The sequence below is a fragment of the Leishmania infantum genome, chromosome 10, assembly GCF_000002875.2.
Source record: "Leishmania infantum JPCM5 genome chromosome 10".
NCBI lineage: Eukaryota > Euglenozoa > Kinetoplastea > Trypanosomatida > Trypanosomatidae > Leishmania > Leishmania infantum.
The window spans coordinates 329,217-342,277 of record NC_009394.2 but is presented as its reverse complement, the minus strand read 5'-3'; the positions used below and the strand labels follow the sequence as shown (position 1 = coordinate 342,277).

The 13,061-nt window shown below is 59.1% G+C and overlaps 4 protein-coding genes across 4 annotated transcripts; all 4 read left to right on the top strand.

Annotated features, from left to right (window-relative positions):
• Positions 1-2,427: 2,427 nt before the first annotated feature.
• On the top strand, positions 2,428-2,805 carry LINJ_10_0790 (conserved hypothetical protein; the record flags this gene model as incomplete). Its single annotated transcript, XM_001463690.1, has 1 exon — positions 2,428-2,805. One exon carries the CDS (start codon positions 2,428-2,430, stop codon positions 2,803-2,805), a length of 378 nt encoding a protein of 125 aa, XP_001463727.1.
• A 2,112-nt stretch (positions 2,806-4,917) lies between these two features.
• LINJ_10_0780 (putative deaminase) lies at positions 4,918-5,763 on the top strand (the record flags this gene model as incomplete). Its single annotated transcript, XM_001463689.1, has 1 exon — positions 4,918-5,763. One exon carries the CDS (start codon positions 4,918-4,920, stop codon positions 5,761-5,763), a length of 846 nt encoding a protein of 281 aa, XP_001463726.1.
• A 2,096-nt stretch (positions 5,764-7,859) lies between these two features.
• On the top strand, positions 7,860-9,326 carry AAT20.2 (putative amino acid transporter; the record flags this gene model as incomplete). The annotated part of the gene is made up of 1 exon (XM_001463688.1): positions 7,860-9,326. One exon carries the CDS (start codon positions 7,860-7,862, stop codon positions 9,324-9,326), a length of 1,467 nt encoding a protein of 488 aa, XP_001463725.1.
• Positions 9,327-10,612: 1,286 nt separating this feature from the next.
• On the top strand, positions 10,613-12,079 carry AAT20.1 (putative amino acid transporter; the record flags this gene model as incomplete). The annotated part of the gene is made up of 1 exon (XM_001463687.1): positions 10,613-12,079. One exon carries the CDS (start codon positions 10,613-10,615, stop codon positions 12,077-12,079), a length of 1,467 nt encoding a protein of 488 aa, XP_001463724.1.
• Positions 12,080-13,061: the final 982 nt, after the last annotated feature.

Sequence of the window (13,061 nt, the reverse complement as noted above, 5' to 3'; positions counted from 1 at the left end):
GATATGCTCGGGTGGTATCAAGGTCTCTGTAATTGCTCACCTTCTCCAATAGATCTCTGTCGCTCTGTGCGTGTGTGTGCGTGTGCGTGTATGTTTGGGTGTCTCCCCACTCTCCTCATACACCGCCACTCCCCTTGTCGCCTTTCCGTCTAGCACGAGTCGGTTGAGCCGACGACAGTGTCACCATTTCTTTTCTTGTTGTTTGCTGTCTTTCATGTGGCTAACGTGTGCCGCGGTGCGGCGTTTGGAGGGAGGGCGAGCGTTCGAAAAGGCGGCAGCGGCACCTTCTTCAGCATTGAGCGTGCGGGCCTCTTCCTGGCCCTCTTGTTTTTTGTTCGTTTTTCTGTCGTGCTGGTTTTCTCTTATCAGCGGTCGCTCCTCTCGTCTTCGTTCCTTTTTTTTTTCGTTTCTTTTCGTGCTGTTTCCGTCGTTCCCTCTCGCTTTCCGCTCTCTTCGTGTTACACACAGACCCTTCTCTCTTCCTCCCTCACATCGAAACGTGCCCTCCTCCCTCCCTCTCTCTCCATCTCTCCTTCCCTCCCGCTCCATCCACCTGCCCCCCCCCCATCCATCTCTTATCCCGCTTCAGATCTTCATCTCTTCTTGGGTGCCTCGTATGTGAGTGGGCGTAGCTACGTGTTCGTGAACATGTCCCCCACACCGGTTGCATGCAACGCACGCACAGAGAACATCCGTCTCGTAGGAAGGTGAAGGCGTGCGCCCAGCGGCGTGGAAGGCCGCCGACCAACTCTCTCGCTTTCGCCTTTGGCCTTTGGCTTCCGTCTTCGCCTACGCCAGCATGTGGGTGTGTGCCAGCCTCTGTGGAGTATACACGCACACACACATAGATGTGTGTGTGTATATATATATATATGCTGGGTTTTTTTGTGTATCAATATTCTCGTCGTACGCATTTCTCAGGCCGAAACGGTGCGACGAGGTCGAGGGTGTCGAGCGATGTCGTCATTGTACCTGTCAGCGTGGCTTCATGGGCCCCTCCCCCTTCTCTCCCGCTATCCCCGCTCTTCGTGTTTCCAGAGTAAGTCTGCCGTCCACCACGCGAGGGCCCCCTTCATGTCTCCATCCCGCCGAGACAGGAAGCTGAAAGGACGTGCAGCTCCGCACTCTCGCCAGTACACACAAGCACAGGCATATACGTGTATGGCCCTCTCGGTGTAAGCGGCTCGATCACACACGCACACCACCGACGCCCCCCCCTCCCACAAGCCGGATCGATGGACACGAATACGCGGACTCGCCCATGGCCTCCATGTGACTCCCCGTCGCTCCTCTGGCGCACGCTGGCGAAGGAAAGGAGCCAATGAACCACTTGCAGGTGGTGGTGCATCTGTGTGTAGGCTGTGTGGTATGGGGGAGTTTCTAGGGGCATGTTGTGCGCGTGCGTATGTGGTGAGAGGAGGCGGCCTTGGCGGTTGCCGTGAGTAAAAGGGGTAGAGAGGAATGGCCAACGAGTGCCGCCCCAAGGCGTCGGTCGAGGAGGACAACTTCGCACGACAGGCCAAAGGAGATGGGGGGAAGCCACGGAAGTGGAGGAGGAGGAGGAGTCATGAAAAAAAAAATTATTATATATAAGCCAAACGAAAAGACGGGAGAACTCCGCAGAGGTATTTGGCGAATGCGGCCCTTGTGATGGAGGAGGGTAGAGCGAGGGGAGGGGGGCGGTGCACATACACGCCCATCGCGGTGAAGGGGAGAGAAGAGCGCGTGCTCTGCGTTCAGTACGCTTCTTCACCACCGGCACCCTCCGCGTGCCACTGCCCCCATGCCCCCTGCAAAAAAAAAAGAAGAATTCACCGATCGCATGCACACCCCTTTCTCCCTCCTTTTCTGGCGCTGTTGCGGTGCTGTCCCGCGCAGCGCCAACAACACACAGACGCAGGACATGGCAAATGCCGGATTGCCCTCACTCACCCACCCTCGCCCTCCCTCCTTGTGCTGCATCTTCTCTCGTTTCATCCTCGGCGTTTTTTTTTCTCTCCCTCAACCACTTCATGCCGTAACGCACGCATGCATGCACGCGTCACGTGCTGGATAAAAGCAGCTGGCTTTTTTGTCTTCTTCCGCCTTGAACCACGACCCCCACCCCACTCCACTCCTCCTCCTCCACCTCTACAGAAGCACCAAGACGCACATAGACAGTCGTGTGCTCCCTCCTTTTCTTGTTTTTCTTTTCCTCCTCCACTTCCTCAGTCTCACTGTCGTTGTGGTGCGTGCTTAGACGCCTCTCTCACAGGCACACAAGCTCTCTCTCTCTCTTTCTGTGGCGCTCCGCTTCCGTTATTTCAGGACTTTCTTGTGTTTGCTTCTCCGCCTCTTCTCTCACTCTCGCCCGCCGTCCCTGCTGCACAGCACACACGCAGAGCACCGTCTTTTCACCATACACACAGCATAACCGACAGCTGCATCATGTCCGGCCACCATCACACAAGCGACCCGAACCTGACGCAGAACCAGGGCAACATGCTTGGCGATCGTCCGTGCGTGCGGCAGAGCCGCCTGTACCGCGAGGGCTGCAGCGGCAACGTGATGAAGGAGATACTCGGCCAGTCGGAGCTGTCATGGAAAACGGACCAGACAGAAGGCTGCTACGGTGGTGGCCATGTGTATGACCACAACACCGAGGATCACCGTGCGGTGCCTACCCAACAACCGCAGCAGAAGCAGCACCAACCTCCTCCTCCGCAACCGCAGCAGCAGACCGTGTCGGCCAGCACTGGCCGCGGCCTTCGTCCCGGCGCCGGCTACGCCAACCGCCAGACGTACAACATCTTCAGTGGACAGTAAGATGCCGCTACGTCGTCCTCCCCTACCCACCGTCAGGTGCGCGCAGATGCGCACCGCTCATGGATGCGAGGAGAGAGGTAAAATGGAACAAATAGGCGGGAGTCGTTTGAGGACACGTCAGACTGTCTGCCCTCCCCTCTCCCCACTACCTCATACTGTGAAGCGGATAGAGTTGACGTGATGCAGAAGCAAGAGCAGCAGTACCGGCCTCCCCATCTTGGATCTGTGTGTGTGTGTGTGTGTGTGTGAGGGGGAGGGGGGTATGCCGTGGCTGGCGCAATCCGATGTACTCGCTCTCTCCTCCTTCTCCCACCTCTCTTGATCTTTTACCGTGTAGCTCGTCTTTGTGGTGGCCGCCGATGCCGCTGCAGCGTGTGTGTACGTATACATGCACAAAAGATGCGTGCTGGCACAGGTACCAACTGTCTTGACACACCAAGGTCGCCAACGCAGCGTGTATTTGCTCTTTTTTTTTGAGGTGAGGTGGGGTGGGTATTTCGCCTCCCCCTCCTCCTCCCTTGCGGGCCCTCGCTCTCGTCTTTACTCCCGCCACACTCCGCTGCCCGTCATGGACGTGCTTTCCTCGATACCCTCTCGCCCTTCTTCTCTGTCGACTCAACGCTACTACGCTCACGTCATGTTTTATGGTGTGCCTCTTTCCTGCTCCTTACATTCCGCGTGCGTGGGGCTGTCCGCCGCTGGTATCGTTTCGGTAGTTGGTGCAGTTGCATATCTGAGTGTGAGTATGTGTGGGGAGGGAGACGGGGCTGGTGGCAGCGTGGCTAACAGGAGTCTCGCTCCTCGTCCCACCTCCTCTTCCGCCCGCCTCCTTGCATCCTTTCCTTCGCGACCCCTAATGCGCACATACCAATATCTGTGAGAGCGCAACCGGCGCGTGTGTCGGCGTCGAAGTCGAGAGAGCAGAACAAGAAGCGGCGGAGAAGGGGAAGGCCAACGCTGCGGCGATGGTAGGAGGCATACAGACCCCCATCGACGGCAGCGCAGAACAGTAAATCATGTATACATACAAATCTATATTTATATCTATCTATGCGCCTATTCTGATGCCCGCCAGTCAGCATGGTTGGCCGTCGAACGCACCACGGAGAGGCGTTTTGTTGGGGCTTTTTTTTTTGGTTTGCTTTGAGGGTTTGGGGGGGGTTGTGTGTCGGCAGCTGCATGTTTGCTCTTCTTCTCCGCTCGATGTGTGCGTTTGTGTGTTTGTGTGTGTTGCGGGGCAGGGAGTGGGGCTGCCAGAGAGCGCTCGTCGATGCCAACAGAAAAAAGGCCGCTGAGGGGGGCCGCGGTGGTAAAGTGTGGGTGGCGTTGTCCTCCTCCTTTGTTTGGGTTTCTGTGTTACGCTTACCACTGTACAGAAATAACGAGAGGGAAATCACGTCTCGAAGACAGCAGAGTCCACGCACGCACTGGCAGACATGCACACACACCCTACATGTGCGCCTCCCCATGATGTGTGGTGGTTCCATGTGATATCCAGACGGCCTGTATGCGTTGCTTTCGCGTGCTTCTACTATCCTCTAAAGCGATGCTCTCTGAATACGGAGACAATTGCAGACGAGGAGGCGCGGAAAAGGCGAGAGACGCCAAAACAAACCATCACGAACGTCTGGCAGGGTGAACACACATGGCGGAGCGAGAGTGGCTGGCATGCTTTGCGTTCCCTTGTCCTTCTCTTACACCCGCCTCCACCACCGCAGCGAGCCAGAGAGGAACAGATGAGGAGGGCGGAAGGGACGCTGTTCACGCAGCATCACGCGCGCGCTCCCTTCATGGGTGCATTTGTCGGTGTCTGGATGTACGGGCCCCAACGTGGCTGTGTGCCACACGTACCATGTGATGGCGCACATGTCAACAAAAATCGAAGCACAACCCCCCACCCACCCACCCCACACACACCTTCCCTGCTCCCTTTCTCCGTTCTTATTCGACCTCTTGTACTATGTCCATTGTCTTTCACCGCCGCAATGGTGTGTCAGTGAACCTCCTCGCCTCCTTCCCATTTGTGCGTCGTCGCTGCGCGGTGTACGCTTGCCGTCCCACTGCTCTTTTTTAGCGAGTGAAGACGGGCACGGGTGCGGGTCTCCGGCGTCGATGTCTGTGCACTATGTCGATGCCTTCATGCGCGCGGCCCTCAGGGAAGCCGAGCTGGCGCTTGAAGAAGGCGAAGTGCCCGTTGGCTGCGCGCTGGTGCGCACGGACGCCAATGAGACGGTGTACGCGAAGCTCGCGCTCCAGTCGTCAGACGCTGTTACCAATGCGCCACCTCACGCAGCCTCGTCGCTCCGCTGCGACCAGCTGGTCGAGTCGTGCATCGCTGCGCGCGGCCGTAATCAAACCAATCTGCAACACCATGCTCTGGCCCACGCTGAGTTCATCGCCGTTCAGAAGCTTATCGATGACGCAACGAGAGGCGGAGACGGAAGCGCGGGTGCAAGTTCAAGTAAAGCCGGTGCTGGCGAAGGAGAGAAGGAACTAGTTGAGGACGGGAAACAAAACGGATTGACCTCCTCACCAACTACCCCGCCACTGTCCGGCCTGGCTGATTATGTCCTCTACGTCACCGTTGAGCCGTGCGTGATGTGCGGTGCGATGCTTTTGTACAACCGAATCGCTCACGTCTTTTTCGGCTGCCGCAACCCGCGCTTTGGCGGCAACGGCACCGTGTTGGCGCTGCATGCATCGCCCTTTCCACAGCAGCGGCTGCGGCGGCAGCCGTCGCAACCAGATCAGCCAGCAGCCAGCACGCCACGCTTCGCGGGTATGTCGAAGGGCTCGCCCAGCGTTGATGAGGGCGGGATCGTCTGTAGTGGGGAGTGGTGGCCCGGGTACGTGAGTGAGGGCGGCCATACCGAGGCAGAGGCCATCAGCCTCCTCCAACGTTTCTACGAGCGCGAGAACCCCAACGCACCGGGGCACAAGCGCCGCCGGAAGGCTTGAGGCTATTCCGTCTCTCCCTCCTTCTCTCTCAGCCTCTCCTCCTCCCGGAGCGCGTCTGCGTGTATGTCTGTGGGAGTGAAGTGAAAGTAATGATTGAGGCAGCTGCTCTGAGAAAGCGAACAACAGCCGCACACCCGAAAATACAGCGAATCACAACACATACACACAGTGAAGATGTACGTGCAAGACGTGTGGCATCACCGTTGGTGGGTCGGACTTCGCCTTTTTTTGTCCCCGCTCCCTCTCTTGGGCACTGCTGGTACACGTGACACTCCTGCGCTAGCGCGGCATGCCTCGCGCGTCTCAGTGTCGCTCTTCCTGCATCTTCCCTTGCTGCCAAAGAGCTTCCTCTGCGCCCCTCTTCCTCACCTCCGCTGCCGCCTAAACGCATACCCTCGCCTCCACACGTACGAGCAAACGCGCGCAGCCTCTATGTCTGCGTGTGTTTGTGTGTAGTCCTGATAAAATCGACGATATCTGCACTCCCTCTCTCCCATCCCCCACCCCCTTGCGCCCTCGGGCGCCGTCTTCGCCAGATGCTCCCTTCGGCTGCCATGTTCTTTGCAAAAGTGATCTTCCTCGTGGGCCTCTTAGTCTTCTTCTTCCACACGGTGCGCTTCACTTGCTGCGCCACCTTCACGGCGGTCACCCCGATGTCCCCTGCCGTCCAGCTCTTCAACAAAGCCTATGCGGAGGAACTCAAGGCATGCCTTCAACGGTATTAGCTGCTTGTGTGCCGAGGTGAGGTGGCTGAGGAAGGGCGTCGACAACTGCAAGTGCTAACTTCGCACCTCATTGTCACCGAAGGGACTCCATCGAGAGCGGTGTCGCACACGCACACGCTTCTCTCGTGAGATGAACGTGTAGGTGTGTAGGTGTGTGTACGTCTACGGTGCTGTGGTACGGCTGTCGCTGCCTCGCCTTGCCGGCGCTCACAACATGCGCGCGTACGGCCAATGCTACCTTGGCTGTAGTCGTACTGGTGCTGCTGTTCTTGTTTTTTGTTTTCGGTGTTTAGTTGCTATTTGGCTTACTCCGTCTAACGCTCTGGCGCCGCGTCCGCGCGGTGGAAGGAGTGAGCCATGGAGAAAGGGGGAACGGCGAAAGGCAGGAGTAGGGCGGCTGCTCCACTCGTCACGTTCCGTGTCGTGGGACGTGCTAGTGCCATCACCTACGCACATGCACATGCGCACAGAGCCCTCCTCCCCTCAGTCCTTCTCCTCACCGCTACTCCTTCCAATGCCCTTCTCCAACGGAACGCGGCAGCCCACGAAAGGAGAGAAGGAGCCCGCGTCGTCTCTCTCTCTCTCTGCGGGGCACGAAACGGCAAAAAAAAAAACAGAAATCCGACGCACACACGCATGCATGCGCACACGTGTACATGCATGATTCACTTATGTGCGTTTTCGGCGAGTGCTGCTTGCATGCTCGTACCCCACGCCGCCTCTCCTCTCTACCTCTCAGCCCTCTCGCTGCTTGCCAAGGCAACATCCACCGGCACCTCCCCTACACTACGCCATGCACTTCATTTTTGTCTATACCCCTCCCTGTCTTTTACCCTGGCCTGCTGCGTTCGTCGTCGTCGCCTTCCCACCTCATCGCCCCCTTCTCGCTCTCCAACGCGTCTTCAGTAAAACTCCGCCATCGCAGATCATTTCCTTTGTGCCATAGAGGCAAGCAACTCGTCCCGTGACGCTCTGGTGATCCGTAATCTCTCACACGATTTCCCCCTCCCCCTTCCTCCCTTTCCTTCCTCCCAACACGCACACGCATCCGCACCCCTTTCAAACAATCCGTCGCATCTCGCGTACGAAAGGAGTCTGTGTGGAGTGGCCTCACCCTCTCTCTTCCCCTTCCAGTCTTTAGCTGTTCTTGCCGTTGCTGTTGGTTCCCCCTCCCCTCCCCTCTCTTCCCCTCCTCCCACTCCCTCCTCTCTTCTTCCGGATCCTTCCTCATTTTCCCCTCGCCACAATACCACCCCCACCCCCCTTCAATTCGATTGTGCGCGCCACCTTCTCTCTCCCCTCCCCCTTCTTCTCTTTTGCATCTCTTTCTCACCACCCCACCCCACCACCACCACCACCCTGCTCGCACGCATGTCCAGATTGCCAAGCACCGCATCGGACAACGAGCCCGCACATCTCACGCAAATGGAGGACGAACGTTACCGCGAGACCCTCATCGAGGGCTTCATGAGCGTGCCCGAGGTGGAGGGCGACGAGGGCGCAAGCAATGGAGACCCCTCCTGCCAGCAGAAGGACCAGAAGGCGCAGGAGTACGTCGAAATGGACGATGATGACGACATGACTGTCGTCCGCCTCGCCGCCGGTGAGCTGAAGGAGAACACAAACATCTGCAAGTCCGCCTTCCATGTCTTCAAGGCAAACGTCGGCACCGGCGTGTTCCTCCTGCCCACCTTCTACCCCGACGCAGGCTACGTTGTCTCTGTGATTCTCGGCGTCCTCATCGGCGCCGCCGTCGTGGACTGTACGCGGCTGCTGGTGGACGTGAAGATCAAGATCAACCGCAGCGATGTGACCACCTACTCGCAGGTGTGTCGCTACGTGTGCGGCGCCGGATTGGGCTGGTTCTTGTTTGTTGCCATGTGCCTTGCGCAGTTCGGCTTCTGCCTCATGTACACCCAGCTGTTTGGCGACACCATGGTTGAGCTCGCCAACTTCAAAGGCTCCAAGTACTTGTGGGTGTCGGTGGTGTTCTTCCTGTGCTTCCCCATGACCTGCTTCTCCGACAACCTCTCGCTGCTTGCCATCACCTCCATCATCGCCACCGTCAGCGTCTTCTACTCGCTCATATGCTGCTTCGCAATGTCGCTCATGCAGCTCAGTCAGGATGGTGTTCACCCAAGCTGCGACGTCGCCGGCAACCGCATCCCCGTGGGCTGGTTCAACAACCTCGCTAACAACATGATGGTGCTGGAGGGCATTGCCATTATCCTGCCGGTGCACGCCGCCTGCACGCAGAAGCGGCTGGTGCCCAAGATGGCGACCTTGGTCATCACCGGCGTCATTGCTTGGTACATACTGTTTGGTCTGACCGGCTACCTCGCCTACGGTAACTCCATGACCACCTCGCTGGTGGCCAAGATGGCGCACTCGTCGTGGGGTACAAGCGTGCGCGTGTTCTTTATGCTTAACCTCGTCTTCACCTACCCGGTGCAGTTCATGTCAGCAATGCAGCTGATTGACCAGACGGTGAGGTGCAAACCGCGTAGCTGGATGGGTATTGGTCTTCGTCTGCTCATCAATCTTGTTATCTGGGCTCTGGCCATGGGGATGCCGACCTCGGCTGTCAACACCGTCGTCGCGTTCGTTGGCGCGCTGCCGTCGGTGTGCATGGTCATGATCATCCCATCGATCCTCGCCATGCATGTGAAGTACGCCGTGGAGCACCCCGATGCGGACCGCAACACGTTGCAGTACTGGAAGAAGATCTTCGTTACGGCGCCGTGCTTTACCTTCAAGCGCATCCGCTGCTACGTGTACCTTGTCGTGGCAGTGCTCATCATGGTCATCGGCACATACAGTATCGCCGAGACTCTATAGAGGGGGGGGAAGGGCGATCGTGTTTTGAGCCGCCGTCCCCTCCTGATGTGCGCGTAGAAGTGTGAGTGTGTCAGTGTACGTCTCTGCCCGGCCGTTGCACAGCTCTCGCATTTCTCCGTTGGTGCACGAATGTAAGCCCCTTGATGACGAGGGGGGGCGCGCACACGCGCCGCCATGCACGGTATCCCCCAGGGTCCAAGTGGGCCCCACTCTGTTTGGGGTGGAAGCCAAGCAGCCCCCTCCCCCTCTCCTCCTTCATCCCCTGCCAATGCCGAGCCGCCTCTGCTGGCGACGTGGTCACGTGCCTACGACGTGGGGAGGTCGAGGCGATGCACCGCTACCGCTGTGTCGGCGCACATGTCCCGGACATGGTGGCGGCGCGGCGGCCTGCGGCAGCGAGCACACCTCTACGCCGTCCCTCTGACAGGCGAAATGCCGGCGCAATTCGAACGCATCCCATCCGGCCATCACTGCCTGCTGGCGGGGAGGCGGGCCTGCGACGCGTGGAGGTCGGGTAGAGCCTGAGGCAGGGGCCGTGCTCAGGTAGCTGGGTCGGCGCACTGCTGTAGCGCGTGTGTGTCTACCGATACCCCGCGCCACGCGATGAGGTCTGTGGCAGGGCTGGTCGGGAGGGGGCCGGTTCAGCGTGGCGGTCTGACCCCATGCTGCGCACCGCAGAGAATGGGCACACCCACGCACGCAAATGTTATGGAATGGGCATAAACGCACGTAAACTCTCTTCGTATTTTTTTTCTTCCTTGGTGTGCTGTGTAACGCTTTAGTAAAACGGAAAACGCAAGATCGACGCATACACACACGCACAGAGAGCGGCAGAGGGACAACGGCAGTAGGGAGCCATGGCCGTGACACGGGTAGGTGGAAGGCCGTGAGAGGGCTACCATCTTCGCGTCTTCCGCGCCACGCGCCTAGTGCTCCTCGCCTGATCTGTGGGCACATGCAGTCTTTTCTCACGCCTCCACTGGCTTTGTGGCACCCGCCCCCTTCTTCCCAAGTTTTATCATACTCCTCACCTTTGCTGAAGTGCATGCAAGGCATGTGTCCGTGCACCCAGCACCCTTCACCCCTCTCTTCGCAGTGACCGTCGCTGGCGCCACTGCCCCCGACCGAACTGCTCTCTTCGCAGCTTCTCCACAGCCACGACTGTACGGCGCACGCGTTATTTCGCGTCTTTGTCGCGCCACCTTCTCTCTCCCCTCCCCCTTCTTCTCTTTTGCATCTCTTTCTCACCACCCCACCCCACCACCACCACCACCCTGCTCGCACGCATGTCCAGATTGCCAAGCACCGCATCGGACAACGAGCCCGCACATCTCACGCAAATGGAGGACGAACGTTACCGCGAGACCCTCATCGAGGGCTTCATGAGCGTGCCCGAGGTGGAGGGCGACGAGGGCGCAAGCAATGGAGACCCCTCCTGCCAGCAGAAGGACCAGAAGGCGCAGGAGTACGTCGAAATGGACGATGATGACGACATGACTGTCGTCCGCCTCGCCGCCGGTGAGCTGAAGGAGAACACAAACATCTGCAAGTCCGCCTTCCATGTCTTCAAGGCAAACGTCGGCACCGGCGTGTTCCTCCTGCCCACCTTCTACCCCGACGCAGGCTACGTTGTCTCTGTGATTCTCGGCGTCCTCATCGGCGCCGCCGTCGTGGACTGTACGCGGCTGCTGGTGGACGTGAAGATCAAGATCAACCGCAGCGATGTGACCACCTACTCGCAGGTGTGTCGCTACGTGTGCGGCGCCGGATTGGGCTGGTTCTTGTTTGTTGCCATGTGCCTTGCGCAGTTCGGCTTCTGCCTCATGTACACCCAGCTGTTTGGCGACACCATGGTTGAGCTCGCCAACTTCAAAGGCTCCAAGTACTTGTGGGTGTCGGTGGTGTTCTTCCTGTGCTTCCCCATGACCTGCTTCTCCGACAACCTCTCGCTGCTTGCCATCGCCTCCATCATCGCCACCGTCAGCGTCTTCTACTCGCTCATATGCTGCTTCGTAATGTCGCTCGTGCAGCTCAGCCAGGATGGTGTTCACCCGGGCTGCGACGTCGCCGGCAACCGCATCCCCGTGGGCTGGTTCAACAACCTTGCCAACAACATGATGGTGCTGGAGGGCATCGCCATTATCCTGCCCGTGCACGCCGCCTGCACGCAGAAGCGGCTGGTGCCCAAGATGGCGACCTTGGTCATCACCGGCGTCATTGCTTGGTACATACTGTTTGGTCTGACCGGCTACCTCGCCTACGGTAACTCCATGACCACCTCGCTGGTGGCCAAGATGGCGCACTCGTCGTGGGGTACAAGCGTGCGCGTGTTCTTTATGCTTAACCTCGTCTTCACCTACCCGGTGCAGTTCATGTCAGCAATGCAGCTGATTGACCAGACGGTGAGGTGCAAACCGCGTAGCTGGATGGGTATTGGTCTTCGTCTGCTCATCAATCTTGTTATCTGGGCTCTGGCCATGGGGATGCCGACCTCGGCTGTCAACACCGTCGTCGCGTTCGTTGGCGCGCTGCCGTCGGTGTGCATGGTCATGATCATCCCATCGATCCTCGCCATGCATGTGAAGTACGCCGTGGAGCACCCCGATGCGGACCGCAACACGTTGCAGTACTGGAAGAAGATCTTCGTTACGGCGCCGTGCTTTACCTTCAAGCGCATCCGCTGCTACGTGTACCTTGTCGTGGCAGTGCTCATCATGGTCATCGGCACATACAGTATCGCCGAGACTCTATAGAGGGGGGGGGGAAGGGCGATCGTGTTTTGAGCCGCCGTCCCCTCCTGATGTGCGCGTAGAAGTGTGAGTGTGTCAGTGTACGTCTCTGCCCGGCCGTTGCACAGCTCTCGCATTTCTCCGTTGGTGCACGAATGTAAGCCCCTTGATGACGAGGGGGGGCGCGCACACGCGCCGCCATGCACGGTATCCCCCAGGGTCCAGTGGGCCCCACTCTGTTTGGGGTGGAAGCCAAGCAGCCCCCTCCCCCTCTCCTCCTTCATCCCCTGCCAATGCCGAGCCGCCTCTGCTGGCGACGTGGTCACGTGCCTACGACGTGGGGAGGTCGAGGCGATGCACCGCTACCGCTGTGTCGGCGCACATGTCCCGGACATGGTGGCGGCGCGGCGGCCTGCGGCAGCGAGCACACCTCTACGCCGTCCCTCTGACAGGCGAAATGCCGGCGCAATTCGAACGCATCCCATCCGGCCATCACTGCCTGCTGGCGGGGAGCCTGTGCGTTGCCCTGAGGGGGTGCACCAGGTGGTGGCCGGCACAATATGGGTGCCGGCGGTGAGGCGGGCCTGCGACGCGTGGAGGTCGGGTAGAGCCTGAGGCAGGGGCCGTGCTCAGGTAGCTGGGTCGGCGCACTGCTGTAGCGCGTGTGTGTCTACCGATACCCCGCGCCACGCGATGAGGTCTGTGGCAGGGCTGGTCGGGAGGGGGCCGGTTCAGCGTGGCGGTCTGACCCCATGCTGCGCACCGCAGAGAACGGACACACGCGCACACATTTAATGAAATTCGTTTGTGTTGCCGTTGGGCGTTGTCGCGGTTGCTTTACTATTTTCTCTTTGCTCAGTAGAGTGAGCGTCGATGCCGGCGCAGCCCCGCCCCCTCACGTTGACTCCTCGGTGTTTCTTTTTTTTTTTTCCGGAAGCCAATGGCACGCGCGTGCGTGGTGGTTTTTTTTTTCGCGGGAGGGGGGCACACCGGGGAGGGAGATGAG